Genomic DNA, 15,632 nt, shown 5'->3' with positions numbered 1-15,632 from the left:
TTCGATTGTTTCAGTTGAAGACCAAAGGGCTTTTGTTAATTTGATTTGGTTAACCGCGGTGGATTTTCTTGAAATAATTCGAACTGTCAAAAATCCACCAAAGCATCTACCGGTGGATACTTTTCTACCAAAGATTTTTGTGCGATCAATGTGGTAGATGCTTTGGTGGATTTTTGACAGTTCGAATTATTCCAAGAAAATCCACCGCGGTTAAGCAAATCAAATTAACAAAAGCTCTCAATACTCAATAATTTCGTTTAAATTCTCAGGTTTTTCTGTAGAATTGCTGAGCAGTAAGTCAATGAATGAAGGTGCTATTTGTTTGATTTTGTTCAACAATCTATTTCCTTAGAAATGTGACATGTTCCGCACTCATCCAAAGGAAACAATTTGAGTCAAGTGGTTTACCTAATATATCTTATCAAAAGTCCAATAAATCGACAAGCTTATACTAATCAGTGATGAAAAGAACTAGACAATCAACATTCTGGTCGTATATGACGCGAAGCATAAAACTTAGATTGATTTTGAGATAGAATCTAATCTATAAAGTAAATTAATTTGACGATCAACCTGAAATCAATAAGACAAAGCAGAATAATCAAAATCATTGATTTAGATAAGTTCAAATTACGGCGGCTAACTGTTTTTGTACGTCTTATTCATGCGGTGGCATAGGGTTAGTCAGAATTTGAGTGAAAATTCAATTTGTATACAGAAACGGATTTCGTTTCAAACGCAACAGCCGGTTCCGTGTTCGAAACGAAATTCGTATACTATTCTAATCGAAGTTCGTTTCAGAATTCTAAATGAAGTGTCAGCGCCCATGTTCGTATGAATGTCTCGTCTCATATGCTTCATCAACAACGGAAAGGCAACAATGTGGATTGTGGATTGTTGACTTCCAAATCCAAATCAAACTGATTTTTAAATACAGTCTAATCATCATTGTAGAACTGATATTTCACTTTTTTGGAACAGCTTCTTAAATATTTGTGGTCAAACTAAATAAATGAACGAACTTATCCTCGAAACATATTTAAAATCGTACCAATCCAATATCAATCTAAACAAAGTCTTTAGAACTACCTCATTAGCACACAAGCAAAAACAAGTAAGAATCTGAAAAGGATAGACTCAAGACTGCGTGGTTGTAAAAATCTCAACAACAACTGAACAGCTGAAATCAAAAAAGTAGCTGAAAATATAACTAAGTACCGTCATCAGGGGTGACATTGGGTCTGGGGTGAGATTGGGTCATACAAAAATGCTGAAATTTGTATGACCCAATCTCACCCCCCAGACCCAATGTAGTGACGGTAGCTGATTTCTCTCCTAATTATAGTTTTACCTCTGGTGAAGTTGTCCCATTGCAGCTATTTCTTTGACTATTTTTTGGCGAAGGGTATGATATCGCAAACAAGTTATCACTAGTATTGTTTTCCATAGTAACTTTTTTCAAGTTTTCTTCTCCAAAACTTGTTATCTTAATACAGGATGTTTCCGTAATATTTCCACATCGATGGCAATAGAAGCCAAACACTACAAAAGATACAAGTGAACGCAACGACAAACTAACTGCGAATGACATTATTTTAGCTAGATGCGCTATTCGTTGGAAAACTTATCAAAACTCAAATAATAAAGTTTATTTGTCTCGATCACATGTTTATCTTTATAATTGTGGCAATCAAGCAATTTGAGCCGTAAAGCAAAGTTATTTATGCGTTCTATTTTACAAGGAACTCTCGTTCCGAGGTTTTTAAATCTAGGAGGTTAAGTTGAATCTGAAATAAGTCGCACTTGGAACTACAGTGAACAGTATACCGTCAACTAGGGCGAATCGGGATTGCAGTCTCAATAGGGACAGAAGTTATTAGAGAAATGTAATGTTTCAAATTTGGGCCTGTTCTAACCGAAACGATTTGAAAATAGGGTAGAGGACCCAGAAATCGCCCACTTTATAGTGGGAATCTTAACGCTGTACAGTCATCCCACATATTCGGAACACCCACAAATTCGGAACACTTTTGTGATAATTTGTCAATAGCATGCCAAATGAATCTTTTCTGGCGACCCTTCTATTTTTAGGACCTTTATTTGGACATTATCTTGCTATTTCACTAGCAAAATGAGTTCTTTTTGAATACAAAACTGCATTTCGAGACTGTTTTGTTCAAAGTTGCAAAACACTGCCTCCAAATTGCCTGTTACATAATTGTGGGATGTTATTGTGCCTCCCACAATTGTGAAACACCTGAATTTAACAAATATTTTCACAAAAAAAGCTATCAGACCATTTATAAAACATTATTAAGCTGTAGATTTCATTGTTTCCGGTGTGTGAAGTCATTATTTTGTAGAAAATTGAATTGACAAAATATTAAGGCACATGTGCTATTTTGAAGGATATTGTGTAATTACTTTTCACTCCTTTGCTCAATTTGTTCTCCTATGTACACGCAAAAAAGTTCTTTCGCGTAAACGTGAACAACGTATAATGAAAATGGAAATAAAGCAAATTTTATAAGATTTTGCACCGTGAACAAATGCATGTTTGCAATCGATTTTCATGAACGTTTGTTCACGAAAAACCGTAACGCCTGGTCTGGTTACGTTTTTCTAGTTCCCGTAGTCATAAACTTCGTTCATGGTACTAGGAAACAAATCATAAATTTGTTCACGCCATTGCAAACAAAAAACATGAATTTGTGGGCGTAGCGGCGTAGCCACAGCTTTGAAACAGAGGCAAAGAACGTTTAACGGGAAAGTGACAGTTGTAGGGTATCATTCACTGATTACGTGACGAACTATTTAATTTTGGCTCCGGTACGGATTTAATTTTCGACAGTCAGTTATACGGATGGCAAAGTTAGATAATTTAACCGATTTTGGATTTTTTGGCCGCAAATGACAAAAACCGGGACCTGCCCAATTCGAAGGCAGCCAACGGACCCTGGACCAACCTGGCCACTCCGGAACGGGTCACCGGATACCGTTGGCCATTTGGGGATACTTCGGAATTTGCAAGGAACCATGTCATGTGACGTATCAAAATTCATCAAATTAAAAACTGTGACCGTTTTAAGTGATACCAATGTCCTCTGGCCAAACTTGGCCACTCCGGAACGGGTCACCGGTTACCGGTGGCCATTTGGGGACACTTCGGAATTTGCAAGGAACCATGTCATGTGAAGTATCAAAATTCTTCAAATTAAAAAGTATTACCATTTAAATCGATGCCAATGTCCTCTGGCCAAACCTGGCCACTCCGGAACGGGTCACCGGTTACCGGTGGTCATTTGGGGACACTTCGAAATTTTCGAGGAACCCTGTCATGTGACGTATCAAAATTCTTGAAATCAAAAACTATGACCAGTTTAAATGATAACAACGTCCTCTAGCACAACCTGTCCACTTCGGAACCATGTCATGTAACGTATCAAAATGTTTCAAATTAAAAAGTATTACCATTTTTAGTGATGTTATGGCCAAACCTGAACACTTCAGGATTTGCAACAAAAATACAAAAATACAAAAATCTTTTTTTAAATGCGGCCCCAATACCCTCATGGGAATTATTTTTAATTTTTTGGTGTTGGAGTCGTTTAGTCATCAGTAGCCAGAGACAGCTAATTTAAAGACGATAAATAATTTACATACTTTAAATAATCTAACTACTTTAAATACTTTAAATACTTGAAATACTTGAAATACTTTAAATACTTTAAATACTTTAAATACTTTAAATACTTGAAATACTTGAAATACTTGAAATACTTGAAATACTTGAAATACTTGAAATACTTGAAATACTTGAAATACTTGAAATACTTGAAATACTTGAAATACTTGAAATACTTGAAATACTTGAAATACTTGAAATACTTGAAATAATTTAAATACTTGAAATACTTGAAATATTTGAAATACTTTAAATACTTTAAATACTTGAAATACTTTAAATATTTTAAATACTTTAAATACTTGAAATACTTGAAATACTTTAAATACTTTTAATAATTTTAATACTTTTAAAACTTTAAATACTTTAAATACTGTAAATAGGTTTTCTTGAATTTATTAAAAATTGTGTCAGACAGTTTTTTTTTTCGACTTGTAGCGCCAATCCATCCGATCGCTTGTTTTTTCGCGTTCGTCGCCGGTATGTTTTTGTTGTTTTCGGGCGTGTGCGTACGTGTGTTAAAGAATGTGGCTGGCTCTGGTGGCTACGATGCCAACTATGCTAGTTCAATTTAAAGCGTCTTTCCGTCGGGTCACCGTGAAAATACCTCTTCTTAGCACTGTAGCTCGAAAAACACACGACAAATATTGTTTCAACGCGATTATTCCAGTCCTGCTTAAAACATCGTAATTCATCAGCCATTGATTAGTCACTCATTTTATAATTATTTGAAAGTATAAATCATCTTAGTTAAACTCTATACAAAAATGTTACGCTGAGTATAATATTTCACCATTTGATTACATATTATTTAGATCATATCTTTCCACAGCCGGCTGTCTAAGATTGAATCATTCAAGCTAAACTCAACAGAAAATAAACGGGAATAGTATCATCCGCAGCATCCGATTGTTTGCCTTGAGAATAATACATCACCCTATTAAACGAAATTTATTGATTATTGGGCCACATCATCATCCTCTATGATGAATCCTGGCCATCACTCTTTCCCACTAACAAAATCCCAAGTAGAAGTAGTTTTCCGGCACACGCGGGGGTGTGGATATCGTAAAGAACCACCCTTGGTAGCAGCCTGTGCTAACTAACATTCCCGTCCCATCCCCTCGAGATCTACAAACTGACATGGCGGGCGCCGTTGGTGGCCAACGACTGTTTCCTATTAGCAACGGCTCTAGTTTTGATGATTGTGATGTTTTATCTTTTCAGCGCATTCATGCATGCTGTTGATAAGGGAAACATTATTTGATCGTTGAAGCGTATGACCGGTTGTGTTGATAGGATATTACGGTCCTGTTCAGCAACGGAGAAGGACAACCATGGGTGGTCTCTCATGCTCATGCTCTTTAAATACTTTAAATACTGTAAATACTTTAAGAATATTTTAAATAACTGAGATACTTATATACATTAAATATATATTTTTAAATATTTTCAATACTTTAAATAACTTAAATACTTTCAATACTTGAAATACTTAAAATAGTTGAAATATTTGAAATACTTGAAATAGTTCAAATACTTGAAAAACTTGAAGTAAGTTCTTGAAATCTCAAAATACTGGAAAAACTTTAAATTATTGTAGAAAGTATTAGAATTACTTTCAATTTGAGGGGACCATCCATAAACCACATGAACACTTTTGTTTAAACCTCAAACCCTCCGCCCCCCTCCCCCCTTAAGATTTCACGTGGTTTATGGATGGCCCCTAGCCTGAATTTTGGTTCGGTGGGAGGGGGAGGAGAAGTGGGGGTCTTTTCTTCTCTCTTTCCCATATGTCTTCATACAAATTGGGGGAGGAAGCTTCAGCCCGGAAGCCCTTCCCCTAGCTAAGGGTATACTTTATTCCTTGAAAATTTCAAATTCGCCTCTTCTCTTGTGAGCAATTGATCCTTTCAAAACATAAAACTTCAGAAGCCGAACCGTCGAAATTCCTATTTGACTTCTGGTACTCTCACACACAAATCTAGCTGCTACTTTTATTTGAGAAGAAAACTTCTCCAAAAAATTCTTTGAAATCAGCGCGCAAGTCATTTCCTACAATCAACTGGCCAGCACGTCAAAACACGTCTGTTTTTCAAGCGTTACTGGTCGACTTTAAAAAAGTAACGTTTAGTCTTTGAATACGGATCACAACTTCGTGAACTAGTTTATAACATCATAAAGTGCATATCATGATTGCATGATTTTTGCACCATGATTTCATGAATTTGTTCACGTTTACATGAACAGGCTTTTGTTAGCTAATTTCATGATTTTTTGTTCATGGCTACGGGTACGCTTTTTTTGCGTGTACCAGTTAACTCTTACCACGTTTGAACTAGGTGTCCCATCTCTGAGTTTAGGATAATTTTTGAACTGATGTTTTTACCAAAACAACTTAATGAATGAAATAAAATAAAATGATTAATTGACCTTTAAAATCTTACCTTTGACCTTTAAAATCTTTAATCTGGATTGGTCCAAATATATTTTCAATCACATTTCGCTGCGATTACATAAGTATTTTCGGTAAACGAAAACTGCCAGACAGTTGGAACCAGGGGGGTGACATCTATATCTCACTACAGGCAGCTCGCCCGTAGCCAACACAAGCTGTCAACTTCGTCACCAGAACAAAAGGGAAATATCAACTTCGGCTCCAGCACAAAAGAACAGCTGTTCGTTACGGAACCAAAACAAAGCAACTGCGCACTGTAAAAAAAGTACAAAAACTGCAGGCATAAAATGGAAATAAAGTACCGTAATCTGGGGCGAATCGGGACTACAATCTGAATAGGGACAGCAGTTTTTAAAGCACTTAAAGCATTTAAATTTGGAAATGGATGTACACATTTTGTTGGTCTGAGTCTGTTCCGAAACCAACCAGAAAAATCAAAATATTGTGCTCCAACATGGTTAAAACTGCTGTCCCAATTCGCCCCATGTGTCCCGATTGACCCCAGTTTACGGTAATTATTGTTTTTATGTAAAATTTTATCGCAATGTACGTTTTAAAGTTAGTTTATGTTTGTGAGGTGATTTTTATCAATTTATTTGCAAAATAAACTACTAAAGTTGGGATTATTAAGCACACATCGGGCCGATGACCTCATTTAAAGTTGTACTTTTATCACATGAAACGTTTAACTTAACTACTGTGTAATTTGACTTTAACTACAAGTAATTCTTATAATAAAAATTGAATTACTAAAAAAAGAAATATTTTGGTTTTCACTGTGCGCAGTTTGCGCGCGTTATCAATCTCAATCAGCCAAGATGGCGGTCTATAGCATCCCTCTGGTTGGAACACAGCGACAAGTCGATGGCACTCGCCTTCGTACCGGACGTGGTTGGCATTGGTGGTGTTGCAATCCGCGTAACTTGCTTGTCCCATCTGAATGAAATAAAATCTATTATCAAAAAATTTAAAAATATGAAAGCCCCTGGTGAGGATGGCATTTTTTACATTTTAATTAAAAAATTACCAGAAGCAACTTTAAGTTGCTTGGTCAAAATTTTCAACAAATGTTTTGATTTGGCATATTTTCCCAGTAGTTGGAAAAATGCCAAAGTAATTCCGATTTTGAAACCGGATAAAAATCCTGCTGAAGCCTCAAGCTATCGGCCCATTAGTTTGCTTTCATCTATTAGTAAATTATTCGAAAGAATAATTCTTAATAGAATGATGACGCACATTAATGAAAATTCAATTTTCGCTGATGAGCAGTTTGGATTTCGCCTTGGGCATTCAACTACTCATCAGTTGTTGAGAGTTTCAAATTTAATTCGAAGCAACAAATCTGAGGGCTATTCTACTGGCGCTGCTCTTCTTGACATAGAAAAAGCATTTGACAGTGTTTGGCATAAAGGTTTGATTGCGAAATTGAAAAGGTTTAATTTTCCGATTTATATCGTGAAAATTATTCAAAATTTTTTGACGGATCGTACTCTGCAGGTATGTTATCAGAATAGCAAATCTGATCAACTACCTATACGAGCTGGCGTCCCTCAAGGAAGCATTTTGGGTCCAATTTTATACAATATTTTTACTTCTGACTTGCCTGATTTGCCCCCATGATGTCAGAAATCACTTTTTGCTGATGATACAAGCATCTCCGCCAAAGGTAGAAGCCTTCGTGTCATCACAAGAAGATTACAAAAAAGCTTGGATATTTTCAATTCTTATTTGAAAGATTGGAAAATGCTCCAAATGCTGTAAAAACTCAACTTATCATTTTCCCTCACAAACCAAGGGCTGATTTTCTTAAATCAAAAAGTCATCACATTATAAAGATGAATGAGGTAAATTTAAAGTGGGAGGATCAAGTGAAATATCTTGGACTTGCTTTTGACAAAAACCTTACTTACAAGGATCACATTGAAAGTATCCAGGTTAAATGTAACAAATATATTAAATGTTTGTATCCACTTATAAACAGGAATTCTAGACTTTGTCTCAAGAATAAACTGTTAATTTATAAACAAATTTTCAGACCTGCCATGCTTTATGCTGTGCCGATCTGGACAAGCTGTTGCTTAAGCAGGAAGAAAAAACTTCAGAGGATTCAAAACAAAATTCTGAAAATGATTCTGAAACTTCCTCCCTGGTTCAGCACCAGTGAACTTCATCAATTAGCCGAAGTTGACACTTTGGATGTTATGTCCAATAAGATAATTGATGCATTTCGACAAAAATCATTGCAGTCTTCAGCTGCATTGATCCGCTCTTTATATAGTTTATAAGTTAGTTTTAAGGTACCTATCCCTTTTCCCTTTTGTACATGTAGGACCTCCTACATTTGAAATCACTGAATAGCGAAAGCTACAATATTTCATGAATAAATGAAAGTTGCTATTATTTAAAATTGAGGTGAAAAGTCATCGTTTGTGATTGGACAGGGACACTCAATAATATTTTAACTGAATGAATGTACATGGAAAAGAAAACTGAATAAATATGAATTAAAAAAAAAAACTTGCTTGTCCCTGTTTAGGAGGGTCATTTGGAAGCCGTCGCACAGTTCATGAATCAGATATGCTTGAGGGTCTGTCTTGTGACTTCCACACTCGGTGCTGTGAAGAGTAAAGTCACCCAGAACTAGTCGCGGTGCCTGCAACAGCTCAAGCATACCCCACAACTTTTGTCGAGTTAACGACACATGTGGGGGAACGTAGACGGACACAATGCAGATGTCCAGTCCTCTGACCCTGGCCTGTACTGCGACTGCTTCGATTCCTCCTTAGCTTCGGGAGCGTGACCTTTCTAAAAGTGTGGCATTTGCTGACCCCAATCAGTACGCCTCCACCTCTATGTGGTCCTGCCCTGCTCTCTGTGATGATGTTGTGCCCCCGGGAAGCTGGCGTCTCATCTCCGATAAGAAACGTTTCGCTCAGCGCAAACACATCACAGTCCCGTTCGAATGCGAATTGTTGAAAATCGTTTAACTTGGGAGTTAAACTTCTTCAATTCCATTGTAGAAAGGAGATGCCGTTTTTCGTTTTTGGTGTATTACCCATCAAAGGAAATGAACGACAAGAGGGGCATCGTGCTAGCACGCTGTTTCCCGAGGTTTCTAGCGAGAGGCTCAAACTGCTTTATGATTAAACGCGTCGGTTCACTCACAAGAGAGCACAGCCATTCCACGATTGTGGAAAAAGGAAGGATTCCTTTGAAAGGTGATCGGTGATCGGATTTGGTTGAGGAACCGGTTTTGGGGGGATCTTTGGCTGCTTGGGAACAGGCTTCAGCGGCTTGGGAGGTATCGGTGCCGGCTTTGGAGCGGGCTTACCCAACGGACCGAAAGGAAAATCCTCCTCGAAGTTCAACGAGTCACTTTCCTTTCCCTTGCCGCCAGCGGCTTTTCTGGACTTGGAAACCTTGTTGCACTTCGGATTTGGCCCGGAAGAGTTACTTTCCTCGTCTCTCTGGAAGAGAACTTCCTCCTCGTTTTCCTCGTCTCCCGAATCATCAGCCAAGGGGGCGTAACGATTGGATTGGTTCGCCTGACTAAGAATTTCCACGAAGGACTTCTTGGAGAGTTCCTTCAAGGATCGCTTCATCTTGTCCTTGCGCTCCTTGTACTTTGGGCACTGCCGAGTTTTGTGCGGTTCCCCGCCGCAAAGCAGGCATTTTTCAGCCTGCTTTTGGCATTCCACGTCCTTGTGGGGGCCGGCGCACTTTGAGCACTTGCTCTTGTTGCTGCAGTAGGTCTTGGTATGTCCCAACTGTTGGCAGTTTTCGCAGCTCATCACTCGCGGAACGTACAACCGAACTGGAAGCCGAAGCTTGTACAGCTCTATGTAGTCCGGCAGAGCTGACCCTGCAAAAGTCACCCGGAACGAGGCAGAAGGAATGAACTACTTCTGGCCACCCTCGTTGGTGACGTTGCCCAGTTGCCGGCACTCGAGGACCTCCACAGCTGGAAGTTTAGGGTTCTTGAAGCGTCCCACCGCACTTGAGAGGTCGACAATCGACAGACTGTCATCGGTCACCACGCCGTCGATTTCGACTTTGTGGGCCGGGATCCAGACTCGGTACTCGACACAGAACCGAATGTCTTTCACGATCTCCGCGGAGTTCACGATCACGCTGAGCTTGCTCTTGTTCAGCTTAGTACATTGTACCAGCCCAGAATAATGGTTATGCAGATCTTTTGTGATCCGCACGAAGTTAAGGGGTTTTTGTGCCGGAAAAAGACCACCCCGTAAAAAAAATCCGACAATTCGCATAACTTAGTCGGGTCTAGTCGGGTGGTTGTCTAGTTGGTGGTTGTCCGACCGGGCAACAGACTTCTGTGTAATCTTTACATAAGCGTCTGGTGGAAAATCGGTTGTCGAAATCGGCCGACGGAATCGGTTATAAAAACAACCGATTTTTTACCGCTTTAGTCTGTGAAAAAAAAGAAAATCTGACTCAACCCAATTAAGTCGGTCGGCAACTAAAAATCTTACTCCTGACGCATCCCTACTAAATCGGCAACTGGTTGGTTGTTTTTGATTACCCGATTTCGTAGGGTGATTCGTCAGGTCGAGAACTGTCAAATTTTTTACGGGGTCCCACTCCGTCTGCGAGCCCTCCACGTACTGGCGAGCGCAAGCTTGAACTGGAATTCTCTTGTCACCTGGTGGATTTAGATTTGGAGGGGTTGGTGTCGGAGGAATAGGATTTGGATTTGGCGGGATCGGAGGGGTTGGAGTCGGTAGAAAGGATTTGGATTTGGCGGAATCGGAGGGGTTGGTTTTTTTTTGGACCAGAGGACTTGATTTCGGTGGAAGAGGATGATCCGGTTTTTTTCAAGGGGGTGTGGCTGCCAATCTCCCGCGTTGTCAGACCAAAATCCAGCATAAAGTTGACAGACCAAAACTGTCAGACCAAAGCGGGTTTGGCAGCCAATCCCCCTGTCAGACCAAAGAGCAAAAGATAAACAAACTCAAGACACTGATATTGGTGAACACAAATTAGGCAAGACAATTTTGAAACAAAAATATTTTTTCAACAAAAAATATGTTTTGGAGCTAAGAAAAATAGTCTATCGCCTATAAAATGATTCAATTAATTGACTTCTTATCGAAAACAGATAAAATAAAAAGATTTATAGCACTTTTTGTTTATTTAAAATTTCAACCAAATTTTCGGTGTTTACCTAAAGCATCTTGCAATGAAGTATGCGGAATTGTGAATCGTCTTCTTACTTCATCTCCTTGGTTTTTTTTGTATGGTTTCGGAGACAGTCGAGTCTTAGTTTTTCCGCTTTGCGCCCGCCAGTACCTTTTACAACGCGAAGATTTGAGTCCTTCCCAAAGAGTTTAGCACGGTTTTGTTGGAAGGAACTCCCGGGAGAGGATCACTCAAAGGGTCAACCTCAACGTCCGTGTCCCACTCCCCGTCGGACTCGGACATTTTTTCCACCTGATCCGCATCCGGATTCATAGTTGGAAGAAACTAAAACTAATGCAAAAGCTAATCAAAACTAACGCGAAAAAGAAAACTAAGAAAAAGCAAAGCAAAAAACTATGAGAAAACAAAACTATTATAAAAAAAAACTAAACACAATAAAAAAACTCGCCTTTCGCACTCACCGCTGAACTGGCCGCACTGGCTGCCGCCAGCAGCGGGATGCGCGGGAAGCTCGTTTATAGACAAATCCAGCGAAAGCTCAACGCTGCTTTTTGATGGTGAGAGATTTGACAGCTCCCATACTAAATGTCTGGATTTTCATACTTTTTGTTAATTTTCTTTTAAAATAAAATACTTAACATATGAAAACTATATATTTTTGGTGCCCAAAATTCCTGCTGAATCGAATGGTGTACTTATCTCGATTGCAAATTTTTCGAACTGTTTTTATTTTAATAATATTCTGGACACATTTTGTGCACCTAATCAATCAATACTTTTATCATAAATAATCATTTTATTGCTTAAAAATTGAGTTTTCCTGAGCTCCCATATTCAAATACATGGAAGCTGTCATTTTTAACACCATTGGCCACCTAGCGGCCATTTCAAACTGGATTCGTCTATTGTTGCGAAGCTCGCTTATTGTTGTTGTTGTTGTTGTTGGGCTGCCTGCTGCCAACCACGTAAACAACGGGGGTTGTCTCCGACCTGGCCTGGCCGAAAACTGGTCCGCCGACCGCAGTCGACTCTCCGGGGCCGATTCCACCGGCCAACGACCGTCTCTCGCTTCAGCTGCCTTCGCGGCCGCTGCTGCTCACTCCTCCTGCTGCTGCTGCTCGGGGAGCGTCCTTTTATTACGTAACGCGAAAAATCGGACTTTTAGACCCCCCCCCCATCGTAAAAAAATTCCATACAAATTTTAAAAATTTTGTATGGAGCGTAACACGGCCTCCGACACCCCCTCCCCCCTACTGCGTTACGTAATAAAAGAACGCTCTCTCGGATGCCGGAACTCGTTCCTTCTCCGCTGCTGCACTGCCGCCGTGTCCATGACGGTTCCACCGACCACCGGAACGTGTCAGTCCGCTTGCAAATGCTGCAATTGGCCACCAAAAACACGCGAAAAAAACACCTCGAAGGAGACGCACGTCAACGCGACTGGTCGCTAGGACTTCTGCCGGAGCAATGGCCACGTCCCTATTCTTCCTCGCTTCTTCCTCCCCTGTCGATTCAAAATAGGCACGTGGCGTTACATCGTGCTGCCATCTGGTTTTTTAAGTGCAAAAGTGGAAAAGTGTTGAGTCATCGTCTAAAAATATGGTACGTTCGTTTGAGGGCTAGTTCCGCACTAAGTGCCGCACTCAGAGCTGTCAAAGTGTTTGTTTGAAGAAACTCGCGCTAGTTCCGCACGAGTTTCGCCGCCATCTTGGAACTGAAACTCTAGTGCCGCACTCGATATTTTTTCAGTTTCATGCGAGTTCCATGCACACTGAAAAAGAATGTTCGTTTGAACCAAAACTGGCACCGACGAGTGTGGCACTCAGTGCCGCACTGGCTGTTCAAACGAACGTACCAATAGACGGCGTCCTATCTCGCCCAGCAAAATGAAGTCGATATAGTAGTCCAGCGATTCTCTACGAGGGTACGGAGTCGTGCATAAACCACGTGGCCTCTTAGGGGGGGGGGGGAAGGGGTCCGAAATCCGACCGAAAAAAACCATAAAAAGCCATGGGGGGAGGGGGGGGGGGGTCGATGGCTGACCACGTGGCCTTTCAAAAAATCTTTTCTATAAAAAAAAACAAAATGAATACGCGCACTAAGTTTACTTATATGCATAAATTTTTTGGTACACTGTAAAACCATACAATATTGTGTTTAAAATTATTACTTATATTTCAATGTCACATTATTTTCCAATTCAATATTTTATTGTATATTTCGGCAGATTCATATCAATACTGTGAGCCTGTTATTGAATTAACACTTCTTAATACTCATGTAACTCCTTCCTACATAAGTTTAAAAGCTGTTAAAAAATAAAGTGACAGTATCCAAAGTTAATACACCCCTAGATACACCCTAAAAAAACGTACCAAAATTCAAACAAAATTTCCTTTTCATGTTGATGGTATCTTGTAGCTAAAAATGTGCTTGCAAATTTGCATTGAAAGTAGATGTAGTCTTCGATATTTCTATTTTCAAACAATTCACAGCAAAAAATCCGATGGTAAAATCGCATGCAAAAGCATGTACATCACCTTTGTGAGAAAAAGCTGACAATTTATATAAGATTTTCGTAACAAGGCAAAAGACTAAATATGTATTGTAAATGTGGTGTCTAATGATACTCTGAGAAAAAAAATACTTCGGTTTAAAAAATATCAAAATCTTAGATCTTAGCTACGGTAATTATTGGTCCTATTCTTTATGTAAACTAATGTCAAAAACATAAACAATGACTTTTAAATTCCGCCGTTTGAAATGCATGATTTTTAAAACCCGCCAAACAAATCGCAGCAAACCTGGGGTTGCGAAGCGAAAACTTATTTTTTTTTGTTTTGACGGAAGTGGTGGAGTTTTCGTCGCGGAGGATTTATTTTGTGGGCAAATGTGAACCTTTTTGGGTTTTGGAGGGAATTCTGCTGCCCGGAGGCCAGCCAGTGTCGTAGCGCTAAGGTTAGTTGAGAGTTTTTTTTATATTTTTAAACAACTTGTTCTTTTGGTTCATAGGCCGGAAAAAAGCCGATACGCTGAATAACCCGGTGCTAATGCAGAAGTTTTGTCCCACAAGAAGATTAGTTTGGAGCAGTGGGAAAACGTTCTTATCGCAATTGAAGAATGAATTTCTCTCGCGTTGCAAAATGGCAGTGTTAATGACCGTGTTTTTACTAACTTACTGACCAGTGTACAAATCAAAAATTGGCAGATTCAAGATTTTTGAATTTTGAAACTTTGTTGCAAATGCTTGAAAAATAAAAAAATACTGTTCAACGTCTTTTATTGGGCTACCGCCACACGAAAAAAGAATCTAATAAAAAGTTAACCGAATTACTCACTTAATCTGGATTAAATACAGAGAATTCATTCAGAATTCTTAAACACTGATTGACGGCTTAAAACTAAATATAAATGCTGACGGTTTTTTTAAACGCGATTCATCTCAGTGTTTCGAATCACATTAATAATTGGATTCTACGAGATTTTTTATTGAATCAATGATTAATTACATTAGGAAAAGTTGTTATAACGCTTTAGCATAGGAGATGTTAATTAAAACTACAATTCAATAGCATATTGTATTTTTGTCTTATATTTTTAATTAAGTATCCGGTAAATTATGATTAACATTTTGTTTCGAACAGCAACTCTCACATTAAGAGAGCAAACGGTCTCCCATCTGAACAGCCAAAACGAATCGTATTTGGGGTCAAACTTTTTGCACCTACAATTAAGCACCGGGTTATTCAGCGTTTCGGCTTTTTTCCGGCCTGTGAACCAAAAGAACAAGTTGTTTAAAAATATTAAAAAAAAAAAAAACTCTCAACTAACCTTAGCGCTACGACACTGGCTGGCCTCCGGGCAGCAGAATTCCCTCCAAAACCCAAAAAGGTTCACATTTGCCCACAAAATAAATCCTCCGCGACGAAAACTCCACCACTTCCGTCAAAACAAAAAAAATATAAGTTTTCGCTTCGCAACCCCAGGTTTGCTGCGATTTGTTTGGCGGGTTTTAAAAATCATGCATTTCAAACGGCGGGATTTCAAAGTCATTGTTTATGTTTTTGACATTAGTTTACATAAAGAATAAGTGATCGAAGAATCTTTATCGAAAGATTTCCTTTTGACACTTAAAACAAACTCAAGATATCATGTCTCTCCTGCAATATTGTTTTAAAATAAAAAGAAACTATCGTGCAAAATTTCAGTTTTACTATTATCCGCGCACCACCAAACCGAAGTGCGCAACACTTCTGTTGCGTGAAAAAATCTGTTGCGCTGAACAAAAATGTAGTAGTTTGTCGTTAGCGTGTACATCAGCCTGTGGCG

General features: G+C 39.0%; 1 protein-coding gene and 1 long non-coding RNA gene across 4 annotated transcripts in view; both read right to left on the bottom strand.

Annotated features, from left to right (window-relative positions):
- The window catches only part of LOC6053683 (sodium-dependent nutrient amino acid transporter 1), an 89,924-nt gene that overhangs the window by 27,116 nt on the left and 47,176 nt on the right, over positions 1–15,632 (bottom strand). For 2 of the 3 annotated variants that reach the window (XM_038249997.1, XM_038249989.1), the window contains exon 1: positions 1,352–1,594. The exons of the other annotated variant lie outside the window; for it this stretch is intronic. In XM_038249997.1, the coding sequence (XP_038105925.1) occupies positions 1,352–1,591 (240 nt within the window). In that variant the 5' untranslated portion in view covers positions 1,592–1,594. Of the gene's footprint in view, positions 1–1,351; positions 1,595–15,632 lie in introns of those variants that run through there. 3 annotated transcript variants of the gene reach the window in all.
- Positions 14,885–15,265, bottom strand: LOC119765679. The gene is made up of 2 exons (XR_005276901.1): positions 15,135–15,265; positions 14,885–15,073 (listed from the first exon to the last, which is right to left on the bottom strand). It is a non-coding gene; the product is annotated as an uncharacterized LOC119765679 (long non-coding RNA).

Source organism: Culex quinquefasciatus, chromosome 1 (genome assembly GCF_015732765.1).
Source record: "Culex quinquefasciatus strain JHB chromosome 1, VPISU_Cqui_1.0_pri_paternal, whole genome shotgun sequence".
In the NCBI taxonomy this organism is placed as follows: Eukaryota; Metazoa; Arthropoda; class Insecta; order Diptera; family Culicidae; genus Culex; species Culex quinquefasciatus.
The sequence above is the reverse complement of the archived record's forward strand: the minus strand, read 5'-3'. Positions and strand labels throughout refer to the sequence as shown.